The sequence below is a fragment of the Stylophora pistillata genome, chromosome 12 (assembly GCF_964205215.1).
Source record: "Stylophora pistillata chromosome 12, jaStyPist1.2, whole genome shotgun sequence".
In the NCBI taxonomy this organism is placed as follows: domain Eukaryota; kingdom Metazoa; phylum Cnidaria; class Anthozoa; order Scleractinia; family Pocilloporidae; genus Stylophora; species Stylophora pistillata.
The window spans coordinates 24332585-24347853 of NC_142530.1; the positions used below are offsets into that span (position 1 = coordinate 24332585).

Consider the following 15269-nt stretch of genomic DNA (forward strand, 5'->3'; position numbering starts at 1 on the left):
TTATACTGAATACTTTCGCAGGTATCACTAGAGAACGTGTTTTACAGTTTGCGAGGTTTGTATACAACACGATGGTTGCAGTCATTGATATGTCGCTTTAAACGTTAAACGTGATTTAAGCTTAAATCTTTTCTAGATTTTTTGTATAATTTGCTGTGACTGAAACTTTGCCAATCCCGTGAAATTATTTCGTCGCACGGGCCACGCAGGTATGTCGAGCAACTGGTACTTGCGCAACTTTCTGTGCGTGTCAAAATCTAATCTCATCTTCGCTTGAAAAAAAAGAAAAGCAAAGCGTGGAAACTTTAGCTTATTAGATGTGGGTAGATGGCCCTGTACTATTAAGCTGACATTTGCAATAAAGCAAAACCCGTCCCTTCCATCCATTATTTCTTGGTCTTTGGTTTTGTTTTTCCCATTGAAAGCAGCATCGGATCGATTCCCAATGATCAAAGGTATTTCACTTGGTCTTCAACAACCGACAGAAGAGGTGAAATGACAATGACCAACGGACTAGAAGAGAATCTGTGGCCTTCCTAGCTCAAGAATTTCAACACTCTAGGCAGCAGTTGAAAGATTAAATTCTTTCCTAACCCCTTCGGTAACTGCCCAAAAAAACCTCTCCTTCCCACGATATTCTCATTAATAAGTTTTTGTTCAGATTTTAATTAGCTAACCGGAAACACAGCTAAGCTTTCTCTAAGCGCTTGCTGGAGGTCGTCCACGAACTTACGCTGTATTGTGAACGACTTTGCTACAAAGCGAAGATTAGATTTTGGCGCGCACAGAAGGCAGAAAGCTACGTAGGCGAAAGCGCCAGTTGCTCGACATACCTGCGTGGCCCGTGCGACGAAATAACTTCACGGGATTGGCAAAGTTTCAGTCACAGCAAATTATGCAAAAAATATAGAAAGTTTTAAGCTCAAATCTCGTTTAACGTTTAAAGCGACATATCAATGACTGCAACCATCGTGTTGTATACAAACCTCGCAAACTTTAAAACACGTTCTCTAGTGATACCTGCGAAAGTATTCAGTATAATTTCCGGTAAGATTTTCGCGGACAATCTGATCAATTTCTCTTACATTGTGTGCTAAGGCTGAAACTTTTCACCTCAAGCAAGTCTCCGTCGCACGGCCCCAACAAATATAGCGAGCAACTGAGCTATTAGTATATGTCCGTGTTACAACACACGAAAGGACACTTCACTCTGATTGGGCAGAAAAACACAAAGATTTTCTGGCACCAATCAGACGGCAGAACGACTGCGACCGTTTGGAACTAGTCTTGTAAGACAATGTCCCCAGGGGCTCTTCATGCCCTAACTTGAAATCGACCCACAGCCCCTGGGTCTCCGAGGATGATCACGGGTCAGTATGATGCGTGACTTCCGGTATTTGTAAACATTGCAGTTTCTAATGATGAATTTTCCCTGACTTCTAGATTTCTACAACTGAAGAATAAAAAACTATTTCTAGTTTTGTAAACATATACAGATGTCTTGGAGCCGTTTTGATGGAATTTTTACCCTATTTGACTGTGTCTGTTAAAAATAAAATAAAAAAAACAAAAACGGAACACGTAAAAGCATGAATAATCCGACTGAATAAGTGTAGTTCGTTTGCGCTGATGTTTAATAGTGCTACAATGAAAAGTTACCAAATTTTAATTGTTTTCGTGTAACGCCCCACACTAAGAAACATCTTTTGCCTCTTAATTTTCCTATGTTCTTGTGCAATTGAGTGCCCTCGTATGAACACCTTAAGGGACTAGTCCTTGCTACCGGTCCCCTCGTGTAAACCCTTCAAAGACTTGTCGCCGGGACTAGTCGCACGGACTAGTCGCAGGGACTTGTCCCCTCGTGTGTGCCGACCTTAAGAGTATCAGATTTTTGTTAAGAAATGTCAAGCGACTCCAGAAATTAATTTGCCTTTTTGGTGGACAAATTTTCCGAACTTGTACATATGACCATTACTTCTTCCAAAACTACCTTTACTGCTACTACTGCTGCTAATATCAATAATACTGACAACAGCTGATACTGTTACTTATATTTTGAGATGTTTTACTTGACTGCTCAAGGAAGCTGTCAACTGAACTGGTGTTTCGATATCAAGATTTTACTGGGCATTGAATCATCATTTCTTGATTTTTCCCTTATTGGATTCCGTATTTTACACTCTTCTGTTGCATTTATCATCCATCCGCTGACATTTATTTATTCACTCGGAAATAGTAGCAAGATGTTAACGAATTATCTTGTAATTTCGCTAATTTCATCGTATTTTCGCTTATTTCATGTCTCCAATAATGTTTCTTCAAATGTCTACTGATTGCACAAGCGACAAATATTGATTATTGATAACACTTGCGTTTTACGTCGTTCTATTTCAGTAGGAAGCTGACCAGAAGAGCTTACCGTGGCTTTAAACTAGTCCCAAAGTAGAAATTATAAGGTAAGATTGATTTGCATATAATTTGCTAAGGCCATACCCCCTTTTTTTTTCGTTTATTGTCGAATATTCGTGTGTTTTCTGATTTTGGGTCGGTCGGTCGGAAAAGAATAAAAAAAAAAAAAAAAAAAATTGGAGAAGGAGTCTGGAACTAGGAGGCCCGTTACCTCAGCGTAATATCCGTGGAGCCTGGAAACATCAAGACGTGGTTACAAAGTCAACATGGCGGTAATGGAGGAAGAAAAAATCGACGTCGCGGTTAAACTCAAACGAGAAAAGCGAAAAAAGGATGAAGCATCAAAATTGCATATTGATCAGTCAGCATCCATGACTTTTCAACCTTGAGATTAAAGTGACATTTGTTTGAATAATGTGTCATTGCCCGCTACATAACTTTTTTTTTTTCGAAAACACGAAAATCTGCGTCGGACGGACGACGCTAAAAAAGTGGGATGGCCTAACATCTCCATTGTTGGGTATGTTCAGCTGGCACTAAAATTACAAACAATTACTTTACACTTTTTTGTCACATTCACTCGGAAATGGTATCAAGATTTTAACGAATCATCTCGTAATTTCGCTCATTTCACTGTATTTTCGATTATTTCATGTCCTCAATGTTTCTCAAAATGTCTACTGATTGCATAAGCGACAAATAATGATTATTGATAACAGTTGTGTTTTACGTCTTTCCAATTATATTTACGTCGTTATATTTCAGTAGAGAGCTCGCCATGAGAGCTGTACCGTGGCTTTAAACCAAATCCCAAAGTAGAACTTATAAGGTAAGATTGATTTTCTTCTTATTTACTAAGATCTTCTCCATCTGGTGTATGTTCAGATGGCTCTGAAATTAAAAACAAATTCCATAAACGTAAAGTGGGCCAGAGATTGAGTGTGGTATACTCGACAGATTAAAGATCAAAACACTAAAGTACAGAATTGCTTTTAAAATGAAGTATTGACAGAAATCAGTCACGCTGGCTTCTAGGCTGAATCTGGTGGGAAACTTTTGAGCAATTTAAACGCTGGTAAAATTTTAAAGATGTTTTTTTATTTTTTGCGTTTCAGCCTACCATATACGAACTACTCTGCCTAAATTTACCACAGATATAGTTGCTTTTATAATTTCGAGAACGCTCTTCAAAGAAGACGAATTTTGAAACACTGTAGTTTTGCCTTTGTGTGGTGGGAATGTTTTGTCGAAAATTGTTGAAAACAGTGCCCTCGAAGCTAATTATAATTACATAATTATTTAAAACACCTTATCAATCAGTATCCATGCATGACTGCGCTGTTCACAAACATAGCTTTGGACACAAATTCAATTTTGTCATGATCACTTGGAATTTATTGGACGAGAATGCTATTACGGGGAAACTTAATCGAATTATTTGTTAAACTATTTTAACAAAGCTGCACACAATCGTAAGAGAACTGCAAATTTGAGGTAGCTGACTCAAGCACTAGCGCTGAGATCTCTACCCCCATGAGAAGAAAGAGGAAAAAGAAAAGCAATGTCTGAAGAAGGGGAAACAACAATTAACAGTTATTGGATTCGGTTTTCGCATGAGAGCGATAATCATCAAGGCCAAAGTTTTGTGTTATCCGCCTCAGCCTTCGGCTTTGGCAGGTAACACAAAACTTTGGCCTTGATAATTATCGCTATCATGCTCAACCTCATCCAATAATTGTTAATTGTTCCGTTTCAACCTGGAAAAAATCCTATGTGGTTAAATGAAATGTTTAAAATTGTATTAGGTGCCCTAATGCTCGCTACCTAAGTCAATAAGTTCGAATGTATTTCTTTCATAGATGATTTCAACGACGAGTGTTCTATCCTTTGTGGTAGAGGAGGTGAAGAGTGCATTTAAGCGTCTCCAAGTTCATAGAAGAGCCCCATGCTCAAGAAGAGGTAAATCTTGATTGTTCTGAGAATGAGTAATTGAATTATCCTTTGAATTTACAATTCACATTTCTTTTGCTGGGTGTTTTTTTTTTTTTTTCGCTCAACACCGTAAAGTACGAGCTCAGCTATTGACAAGTTTCTCATATTTCCGGACTTCTGGTGGATATAGGAGAAAAGTTTCGTATGATTTCGAATTTCTCAAGGACAAAGACATGTTACAAAATGTTGGAGTTTATGAAACATAAATGCAAGGCAACTTAATGGCAATCACAGTACTTTTAATAACGTTTCACGTTTTACATTCAGAGCCAAAAACCAAAGAAAAACGAAAAATGCCAGCTTGAGACAAAACAAAAAATGTGAGGCAAGTCATTTCCAAGAAAATTAACCAAGAGAAGCTGAAGGAAGGATTTTAAGGACGGGGTCTCCTCTTAGTTCTGCGCAAAGTCGAAGAGGAATGTTCGAAAACTCTTTCGGCAAATTCCATCGCATTTCAAATCCTCTGAAACTGAACGTCTTCAATAAAAAACATGATAGTGATTTCCTTGAAATTCTTGAAGGAAAGCCATCCTATTAACGTCGTAATTTTTAGCCCAGAATTGCCTTTTATGGTGAAAGTTTTCTGCCTTATAGCCTAGTGTAAGCTTTTCTATGCGATGTCACTTGTAAAATACCATTATGCCAAGTTAAGTTGTCTTATAAAAGAAGTTAATGCTTAATTCAAATAAGGGAGAAAATGCTTGCCACACATTCGTTCTGGAGAAAACCATAATGGGGTGAAAGAAAGAGCTGCGCCCAAAACATCCCTCACCAAATTTTGTTCAATAAGGATCAGACAAAGTACATGTAGGATAGGAGTGTTAGGGGGCAGGAGAGGGTTAATACTACTTTCACAAAGCTCAATTTTGGTAATTTAGAAAATATAGCATGGGTTATGATAACGTAAAAGTTGAATATCAAAACAGATCAAAAACGATAACAAACACAAGCAAAATGCAGATAGCAAGTAATGCACATCCAACTCGTATCAAGAATCGTGGTCTCCCACCTACAACAGCTACCGCAGTGGAACAAAACTAATTTTGGACCAAATTCATAAGCTTCATTATCGTATCTATATTTCATTTAAGCAATAAACCACGCTCTTTATTGTTTTACTGGCTAATAAACCAGGTGCGATGTTCGTAAAATACGAGAAAATTTTGAAAACCAAGAGGCGCAGCCGAATGGCTTACGACCTTTTGATTGTTTTCACAACATATAAATTGTGTTTTATTGCTTTTATGACATAATATGAGAAAAGCATGCGCGACGTTGTAACGGATAAGCACATGGCATGGTGTAATAACGGAAGAAGAGAAGTTTTTGTGGTGTAAAACCGGCACAGATAGTGTGTGTACTACGCTCAGAACGTAAAATATGCGCACAGCGTTCGCGGTAGACCCACACTAATAGGTGTCGAGCGTTTTCGGAACGGGTCGGTCCGTGAACCTCATGATAGATCTCTTTCTGAGCGAACATTTACAAGTGAACCTTCCATTGAGAAACATGCTACATCAACTGAGTTATCTAATGTTGATCGAGAGGAGTATAAATGCAAATCTCATCGTGTATGTAGACGTGATCATGAACCAAGCAGAAAAAAAAATGCAGGCACGAAAAAACAAAGTTTTTTCCCTATAGAAAGCCCGAGTGAACGCAAATGTGCGACTAGTTTTTTTTTTTTCGGTCGGTTGTAGAATTTTATTATGTTAAGTTTATTTCCATTTTGAGGACTTATTAACTTTTTAGTCTTGAACAACATTGATAGACCGCACCACAAGGAAAGGTGCAAAATTAAGAGAAAACAACATCGAGCCGTGCGCACTGATCAAACGCCGTCTCATTCGCGGTACACTATTTTCTTTTAAACAAATTTGTTTCTATTGTCTCAGCTTAAATTGAAGCCTTCCTCGTTAAAATTCACAGAAAGTGCTTTGAACGCTTTACCCCCGCCTTAAACACGCCAAAAACTATCATTTGAAAGCTGAAATCGCTGACAGTAAACGGAATTCCCCAAAATCTTGAGTGCACATTCTCTTTGCAAGTGGTATTTGTTCTAATGTAAATAGGGTTCTCAGTTAATATCTTAATGAAAATCCAGTTTGTTTGTCGGTGAACATTTTTGAGGGAATTCTAATCGTGAATTTCTGAAGTTCTTTCATTTAAACCGCGCAGCGAAAAAATGTAAGGCTTAAAAGCGACTTCGAATTGACCGCGTGGAAATCGAAAAATGTGGGACACGTCGAAAAACCGTCATATTTTTCCCAGAGACACCTTATAGTGAACATAGAAACGTGGTCAGGTTTTTTTTCTTCCAGACTTGCTTCTTTATCCTAGAAAACTCACGAAAACTGAAACGAGCGTCGGTAGCCGTACAATGGCGGAATTCAGTGCCCCGAGTAGATGCAAATGAACTTTGCTCATGAAAGCACAAAAGAAAGCAAGCTCGTATCAATTTTATAAGTTTGTTTAAGAAGGATTGAGGTATGGTTTAATTCTAAAACGGGACCATTTAATTTAATTTGGAGCTCACGGAACGCTTTTGAAAATCACCAATATTTCAAAATCCAAATATCGCATTTCGTAGGAAATTTTCAATTATCATTTTCGATGGACACGCGATTTCTCGTTTATTTGTTTTTTGTAAGCGCCAGGTGTCACCCCGTGTGGGGGACTGGAACTAATATTAAAGGTTGTCGTTGTGAGCACATGGAAAATGTCTGACGTGTGTTTTAAACCGGGAACCTTATGGAATTTCTCACGCCTAGGAATCTCCATAGTGGTCCTTCGAGCCGGATACAATAAAATTACATTTGGTGTAGGATTATACCTACGTAGAATCCAAGCACGGCGGAGAAATCGGCGAAATCGTAGATGGAAGTGTCAGATATGGACTAGCCAAGTGAAATCGGGAAACGTTAAAGGAACCTGCCGCGGTATTTGAGCGATTACACTGAAGTCCCCGGTCAAAACAAACTCCAGACAATCAAGAACAGAAGAAAATCGATGCGAGGGAATTCGACACGGAAGATGAATATCATAACTGAGTACCTGAAGGAACAGAAAGACGGTAAGTTAATTGAGCTTGCATGTTCTCCACTAAATCGAGCATGGAATCAATTGATTGAGAATCATGGAGAATTTCAAACCTTGTGGTGTGGGGATGATGAGGAACTGCATGAAACAGATACATGGTTATTGGATTCCCCAGCACTTGTAGAGGAACTAATTTGTAGAACTGTTGAGTACGGTGAAGTCAAAACTCATACCAGTGAAACGGTCTCAAAAGCTCGCATCGAGCCAGAAGCACCTAAAATTTGGGCGGAACAAACCGAAAACTCTTCAATCACAAGCCTTGGTCGCAAAAGCAAGAGACGTAGCAGCAAAGCGACCTCTTCTGTGTCACAAGAACGTGCAAGAGCAGCGGCTAGGGAAGCTGATTCAGCTAAACTGAAAGTGAAGCAACTTAAAGAGAAAGCTCAACTGGAAGCTAAGATCGCAGCACAGAAAGCTCAGCTTGAAGCAGAACTAGTAATTCAGGAAGCGGAACACGAGGCAGGTAGGATGGAAATTGAGGCGTTGCTGCTATAAGAAGAGTTAGATGAATATTGTTTGTCTGATGGCATGAAAGATTTTGAGGATCACTCAGTGGTAGGGGATAATGTAAAGATCGAGACAACGCCCCAAGTCAAGCAAGAAGATGTACCCATGAATGATATTAAGGACTCCAAGCAGAAAGTTAAGAAATGGTTGAAAACAGTGAGCCCTGAGGAGGAGGAAACGGATGAAGAGAAAGAGAATGACATTTCTAAGCCTTTACTTGGTAAAGAGAGAAATGTGGATTTCTCACACTGTCTTTTCAAAGTCAGCAATGATGACTTCACTCCCTAAACTTAACTTATCATATTTGATGGAGATCCTTGTGCGTGGCCAAACTGGTATGGCATGTTTCAAACTTTAGTGAATGATCAACGACTTTCCAAAACACAGAAAATGATCTATCTTAAAGCATCAGTTAAAGGAACTGCTGAAAAAGCTATAGCTGGGATGTTTTTTGATGGTACAATGTATGAAAAGGCCTTTGCGGAGTTAACTCAACGATTTGGAAACCGCGCCCTTATTTCAAAGTCACTGATCAATAAGTTTCTGGCGATACCAGCAGTTCAGGATGAAAACAAGTCAAGTTTGAGATTGTTTGTTGACAACTTGCACACCATTGTGGGAACACTGAAGACTTATGGTCATGAAGCAGATTTAGAAGCAGCAGCTAATATGCAGCAGATTGTTACAAAGTTGCCTTCGAAAATTGCTGTTAAGTGGAGCAGGCGAAAGTTACAGCTGTAGCCAAAGGAAGTTGACCTTAACGATCTTGATGAGTGGCTGGGAACAGAGGTTCAAGTCCAAGACATGGCTTTTGGTTTTGCCAGTACTAAGGAGAATTCTGCACAAGAGAAACCCAAGGCAAATTCAAACAAACCCAAGGGGTTAAAAAAAAGAAGGATGTGTGGAATGATACTCGTGCAAATTCAGGAGAAAAAGTAGAATGCTTTGTGTGCAAGGGAGAACATGTACTGACATCATGTAAGACTTGGAAGAAATTAGCTGTAAATGAACGATGGGAATTAGCAAAAAAGTTGGGTCTGTACTTTCGTTGCCTCAAAAGAGGACATCGAATTGAATGTTTTTCGCTGAAAGGAACATGTCCAGTGGAAGAGTGTGTGCGAAGACACCACCCACAACTCCATGCAGTCTTAGGGCCAGCACAGTTAAATCCAACAGCTGCGACATTCCATCCCCCGCAAGCAGCTGCAGGAGAAACGTCAGCAACCGGTACGCAAACTAATCATACGACCTGTGGAGTGACTGAAGAAAGTGTACCACGCCCCGGGAGAGTAGTCCTGCAGATGATACCCGTAATACTGGAAGGGAAAAACGGAATAAAGATCAGAGCAAACGCCTTTCTTGTTGGTGGTTCTGGATCGTCCTACCCTAAGGAGGAGATCGCTGACATATTGGGTTTGGACGCTGAGCGTAAACCACTAAGTGTTGCTGTTTTTGGAGCAAAGTCAATTATGACAGACAGCAAAACTATAACTGTGCGCCTGGAAATATAGATGGGAGCATTAAGAAGTGTGTATTTCTGTGGACAACCCCAAAATTTGTGAAATGACAGCAGTTGACTGGTCACCCAAGGGAAAGCGGGGGGAGCCTGTAGGAGTAAAGACACCACTTGTATGGACAATTGTTGGACATGTCTCAGAAACAGCAAACGAAGGTAATATTGCTAACCATGTCTACACATTCCATACAACCTTTAATCCGGAATGAGGGCCGACGAGTTTATGCGGAAGTTGTGGGATGAAGAAGTGGTGGGAATCACTACTCAAAACAAGCCTTTGACTGCAGAAGAGCTGCTTGCTACGCGTAGGGTGGCAGAGTCAACGTGTTACGCCGAGGGGCGTTATGAAGTGGCAATTCCATGGCAGGACGATGAACCGCCGTTGTTTTGTAACAGGACTACTGCTGAGGACCGGCTCTACTCTCTTGAGAAGCACTTACAACGAAAGCCGGACGTTGCCGAGAAATATTGCTAGGTGATGGAAGCAAATGAAGCCAAGGGTTACATCCGGAGACTGGAGCCAGGAGAAATTGATGATGGCCCAAGTTGGTACCTACCTCATTTTCCTGTAGTAAGAGAAGACAAAGAGACTACCAAAGTGAGGATAGTGGACGACTCAGCAGCCAGATACGGCGGAGTAAGCCTTAACGATACCATGTTGCCTGGACCAAAACTGCAGCAAGATGTCTCTGATGTGCTATTGCGTTTCCGCAATAATCCGGTAGCCCATGGTTGCAGATCTGACAAAAATGTTCTTACAAGTCACCAAGGCGAAGAAGGATAGACGGTACCACCGCTTCCTCTGGCGAGGCCTCGACCTCTCAAAACCTCCCGAAGTCTGTGAAGCAATGAGATTAGAGTTTGGTGATCGTGCTTGACCTTACTTAGCCCAGTACGTTGTTCGACAACATGCAGAAGATGACAGAGATAACTACCCGCGAGTAGTAAACATTATCCTATTGCAAATGTACATGGATGACATTATGACCTCATTGGAGACGGATGATGAAGCGATTAAAGCTCGAGACCAGCTTAGAGAGCTGCTTGGCAAGGTAGGCCTCAAAATACGGCGTTGGTGTAGTAACAGGCCAGAGGTACTTAGAGACCTTCCTGTGGAAGATCGTGTGGCGAATGTTAATATTGAAGAGTCTGAACTACCTTGCATGAAGGCGTTAGGAGTGCAATGGATATGTTTACCTTTACATTGAACCCCCCTCAGGATGTTGTCTATACCAAGCGAGGGTTTATAAAGGAAGTAGCCATGCTGTTTGACCCTTGCAGATGCTGGCACCATTCACAGTTAGGGCCAAGATGGCTAGGCAGGAGACGTGGCTACTGGGTTTAGGTTGGGATGATGAGTTCCCTAGTAACTTAAAGAAGACGTGTCAAGAATGGTTCAGTCAGTTACCTGAACTTTCTGGAGTCCAAGTTCCAAGGTGCCATCGTGTTGCTGAGAAAACTGTTGAAGACACCTCTATCCATACTATGGTGGATGCATCGTTGTTGGCCTATGCTGCTGTAAGTTATGTGCGGCATAAATATGAAGATGGAGAAGTGACTGTGCGGCGATTTATTGCAGCGAAAGCGAAGGTCGCACCTACAAAGGCGACATCAGTTCCAAGGCTAGAACTAATGGCGGCAGTGTTAGGTCTTAGACTGGCGAGAAAGGTGTCAGAGCTGTTACAGATACCTTTTGAGAACTGTACACCATGGACAGACAGTAAGGACGTAATTTTCTGGATTCAGGATCAGTCGAGAAGGTATAATCGAGGTCAGTCGAGAAGGTATAAGACTTTTGTTGGCAACCGAATATCAGAGATTCATTAGAAGTCTAGTCCCAGTCAGTGGCTACATGTCCCCACCGATTTGAACTGTGCGGATGATGCAACTCACGGGCTACACGCGAAGGTGCTGACAAGTGAACATCGCTGGTTTAGTCGACCTAAACTCTTGAGTGAGCATAAAAATGCCTGGCCTCAAGGAAAATGCACAGTGTTTGAAGAGCGTTCAGAAGAATGTCTAGCTGAAATAGTCAAGGCGGAGATGACCTTTGCAATAGAGATTTCACAACCGTTGATGAATCCACTAAAGTATTGTAGTTGGAACCGATTTAGAAGAGTCACAGCATAGGTCAGACGTTTTGCTGATTTGTTGTTGGCCAAAGTGAAGAAGCAAGGCAAACTGTTAGGTGTTGTTGCCAGGAGCGGACTCACATTGACGCCAACTGAAATAGACAGAGGTGGAAAACTGTGGGTGAAACAGGCACAGGAAGAAGGATTTCCTGAAGAGATAAAAGATCTGATTAGAGGAAAAGAAGTCAGAAGACAGAGCCACTTGAAACTTTTTACCCCTATTGTGGATGAGCTAGGTGTATTGCAAGTCGGAGGGCGATTGGACCGAGCAGAACTATCTTATGATGCGGCACACCCCATGATCTTGCCAAAGAAACATCACATCACCCAATTAATTGTTGCAGACGTCCATAACCGTTGCCGACATGCGGGCGTCAACCACCTGCTAGCTCAGGTCCGAAACCGATACTGGGTTATAGATGGTCGACAGGAGACGAAGAATTGGGACAAAGAATGCTAGGTGTGTGAAAGAAGACGTGTACAGCCATCAGTGCAGATCATGGCACCGCTTCCAAGGACGAGAGTTGGAACAACAATGAGAGCGTTTGCAAAGTGCTGTGTTGATTACGCTGGCCCCTTCACAACCAAGATTACCCTAACGAAGAGTTTCTGCTAAAAGGTATCATTTGCCTGTTTACGTCCTCAGCAACCAGAGCGTTGCATCTAGAATTGACATGTTCATTGAGCACCACAGATTTCCTGAATGCGTTCAGCCGGATGGTAGCCACCAGGGGAAGATCGGAAGAAGTTACAAGGGATAATGGGACAAACTTTGTAGGAGCGGAGAGAGAGCTCAGAGAACTTGTTCAGGCAATGGACCAGGAACAGATCGCGGGTAACGTTGCCAATGACGGGATCAGATGGAATTGGAATCCTTCGCCGGGGTCGCACTTTGGAGGAGTCTTTGAGTCGCTGGTTAAAGTAGCTAAGAAAACTTTGAAAGCAATTGTTAGAAATGCTGGGTTAACCAACGACGAGCTGCAGACTGTTATCAAGGAAGTAGAAGCATTGATGAACTCGAGACCATTGACGTATGAAGGAGCTGACCCACGAGACAAGCCAGTGTTGACACCCAACCACTTCTTAGTTGGGCGGTTAGGAGGGCAGCTAGGAGGACAACCAGCACCTCAAGTTACCGATGACATAGCTTTTAATCCCAGGAACCGTTGGAGACTGATTCAGAACCTGGAGAGGGTATTCTGGAAGCGTTGGAGAGAAGAGTATCTGTCAACACTTAACACGCCAAAGAAATTTAGAGAGGCCATAGAAAACCTGAAGGTTGGGGATGTAGTGCTCGTTGTTGATCAGAATGCTCCACGCAGTCAGTGGCATCTGGGTCGAGTGGAAGAAGTGTTCCCAGGTCAGGATGGATAGGTGCGCGTCGTCCAAGTGAGCACAAGAGGCCAGAAGTTTATACGCCTGATAACAAGGCTATGCCCGTTGTTGAATGTCCCACGCCTGCCAGAGTATAAGCCCTAGAGAGAAGAGCTGAGGATCCGGAGCCGCTCTTCGCGGGGAAGGATGAACACGTGATTTCTTGTTTGTTTTTTTTTTGTAAGCGCCAGGCGTCACCCCGTGTGGGGATTGGAACTAATATTAAAGGTTGTTGTGAGCACATGGAAAATGTCTGAAGTGTTTTAAGCCGGGACCCTTATAGAATTTCCCACGCCTAGGAATCTCCATTCCCCGTGTGGAATAATTCAGAGTCAGTTCAGGTTAAGCTCATGATAAGTAAAAATAATTTTGTTTTTGAGGATATAAAAATCAATTTGGGGCATTTCATTTCTGCTCGGTAAAACCAGGCTGAATTTTGTGAAACTCTCAATATCGGCAGTTATGTCACGACATAATCTAATTAGGTACCCTATGGTTAACTCCGGAATTCCGAGCACATTTTAGCAGTTAACATCGTGCTCGATCAGGAAATGAATGCACTAAGCTAGCCTTGCATAGCTAACGACGACAGATTGGTTTTTATCCCTGCTTTCGTTTCAAATCCTCATCCATTTTCTATGGCGAAATTGTTTACAATATCACGTTCCGTAAGCTAGCGGAGGGCGTCTGTTTTTCTTGGCATATTCGAACGCATTTAAGTTTTTTGAGAAAGTTCTAGGCTAAAACTGAGCTTAATAGTGGAATTAGAAGTGGACAGTTCAATCATTTATAGTGGTAGGTCAAATATTCTTTGCCGAAGACGTTGAAGACGGGAAGCAAGCTGATACTGCTGTAGATGTAACGTACTCAAGCGTTTGGCGCGCAAGGCTGAAATTATTCCAGTTACAGAGAAATATTTTCGTCTTACCCTCTTGCGGTTTTTCGGCCCCGAAATTCACGGATAATGATATGTCAATAACACTTGTTCATAAGATAATTTTACCTTGGAAGAGTGTTTCACTGAAAAGCAGAGATACAAATTATGATGCGTTGATCAATTGAAACTTCAACGTCACCTCCCCTCAGGAATTTTAACTTTTGACGAATGGTTCCCGCTCCCCTAAATCATGTTCAAATGCCCTGCGCAAGTGCTAGATCTTAGAGGGTCTCAATGGAGTTAACCGTGAGCCGTAAAACGGCCAAAAAAAATAGCTGTTTGACGTAAAAACTGACAAATTTTAACCGTCAGTGGCAAAAAAAAGGTTAACCTTAAAATATTTGGCGTTAGCCGTATACAATTGCCAAAATTGCAACCGTTAACCATCAAAGCCTTCTTCGCATAGAGATCCTCATTTGATTCTCACATTAGTTGTAAAAGACAAGATCAACGACCGTGACTTTCTATTTATCGACCAGCAGTTGATTTGACCATTCAAGCTTCAAAACTTGGACTTTGTAGACCATACCTGAAGATTCTTCTGAGCCAATCGCTTTAAGTGCCTCTATACTAAAGACAAACCACCAGTATACCACTGGAAAGACTTGACCCTTCCGGTTCAGATTCCCTTCTCCACCTTTGTAAGGCTAAACGCGACAGTCTAAAGCCCGTCGGCTGCCCTAGATGTGATGCTGCGAATTAATCGGTGTATAACGTCACTGACACCGATTCAACACTTTTTTAGAGTAAAAAACAATGTCAATTAATACGCTAAGCAAAAGAATTCGATTGAGTTAACGACCACATGTACACCTACATAAAAAAGACAAACTTGTGATCACAAATGACTCTTTGTCTACGATGAATCTCGAGCAGAAATACGCCAGCATGAGGTAAAAAGGTTGCAAGGACATGCAAAAAAAAAAAGTAAGTATATGATAAAATTTCGAAGAAAAGGCCTCGAGCTAGAAGAACAACTTACAATAAGGCAAGAGAGTCTTATGGTAAATCCGAGCGTTCTTCTAGGTCTTGCTTGGTCGGGATTTTACCATACGGACCGTTTCCACGGAAGCAATCACAGACCGCGTATTTTTGTTCACGAAAGCCACAAGATTAAAAAAATTAATGAAACATCACTTGCTCAAGCTGTATTGGGAAATATTGGCCCTCGGTCGTTTCTGTACAGACCCCGCTGCGCTCGTTCCGTGCTGCCACGATTTCGGGCTAACAATCCTCAGTACGGCCCTCGTACTAAGTTAGTAAGAAGTTATTCTTTGTGGCAACTGCTTATTTGTCTTCCTTA

At 41.5% G+C, this 15269-nt stretch overlaps 1 protein-coding gene and 1 long non-coding RNA gene across 3 annotated transcripts in view; one reads left to right on the forward strand and one right to left on the reverse strand.

Annotated features, from left to right (window-relative positions):
* LOC111340074 (uncharacterized) overlaps positions 1 to 15269 on the forward strand; it is a 41408-nt gene that overhangs the window by 7001 nt on the left and 19138 nt on the right. For both annotated transcript variants that reach the window (XR_015993874.1, XM_088740691.1), the window contains exons 3-5: positions 2395 to 2456; positions 3175 to 3238; positions 4269 to 4368. Coding sequence is in view for 1 of the 2 variants with exons in the window: in XM_088740691.1 (XP_088596817.1) it covers positions 4269 to 4368 (100 nt within the window). In the remaining variant the exon portion in view is untranslated. The remainder of the gene's footprint in view (positions 1 to 2394; positions 2457 to 3174; positions 3239 to 4268; positions 4369 to 15269) is intronic.
* Positions 1393 to 15269, reverse strand: part of LOC148719370 (uncharacterized) — a 38673-nt gene continuing 24796 nt past the window's right edge. Inside the window, exon 2 of the long non-coding RNA XR_015993878.1 lies at positions 1393 to 1873. This is a non-coding gene — a long non-coding RNA (uncharacterized LOC148719370). The remainder of the gene's footprint in view (positions 1874 to 15269) is intronic.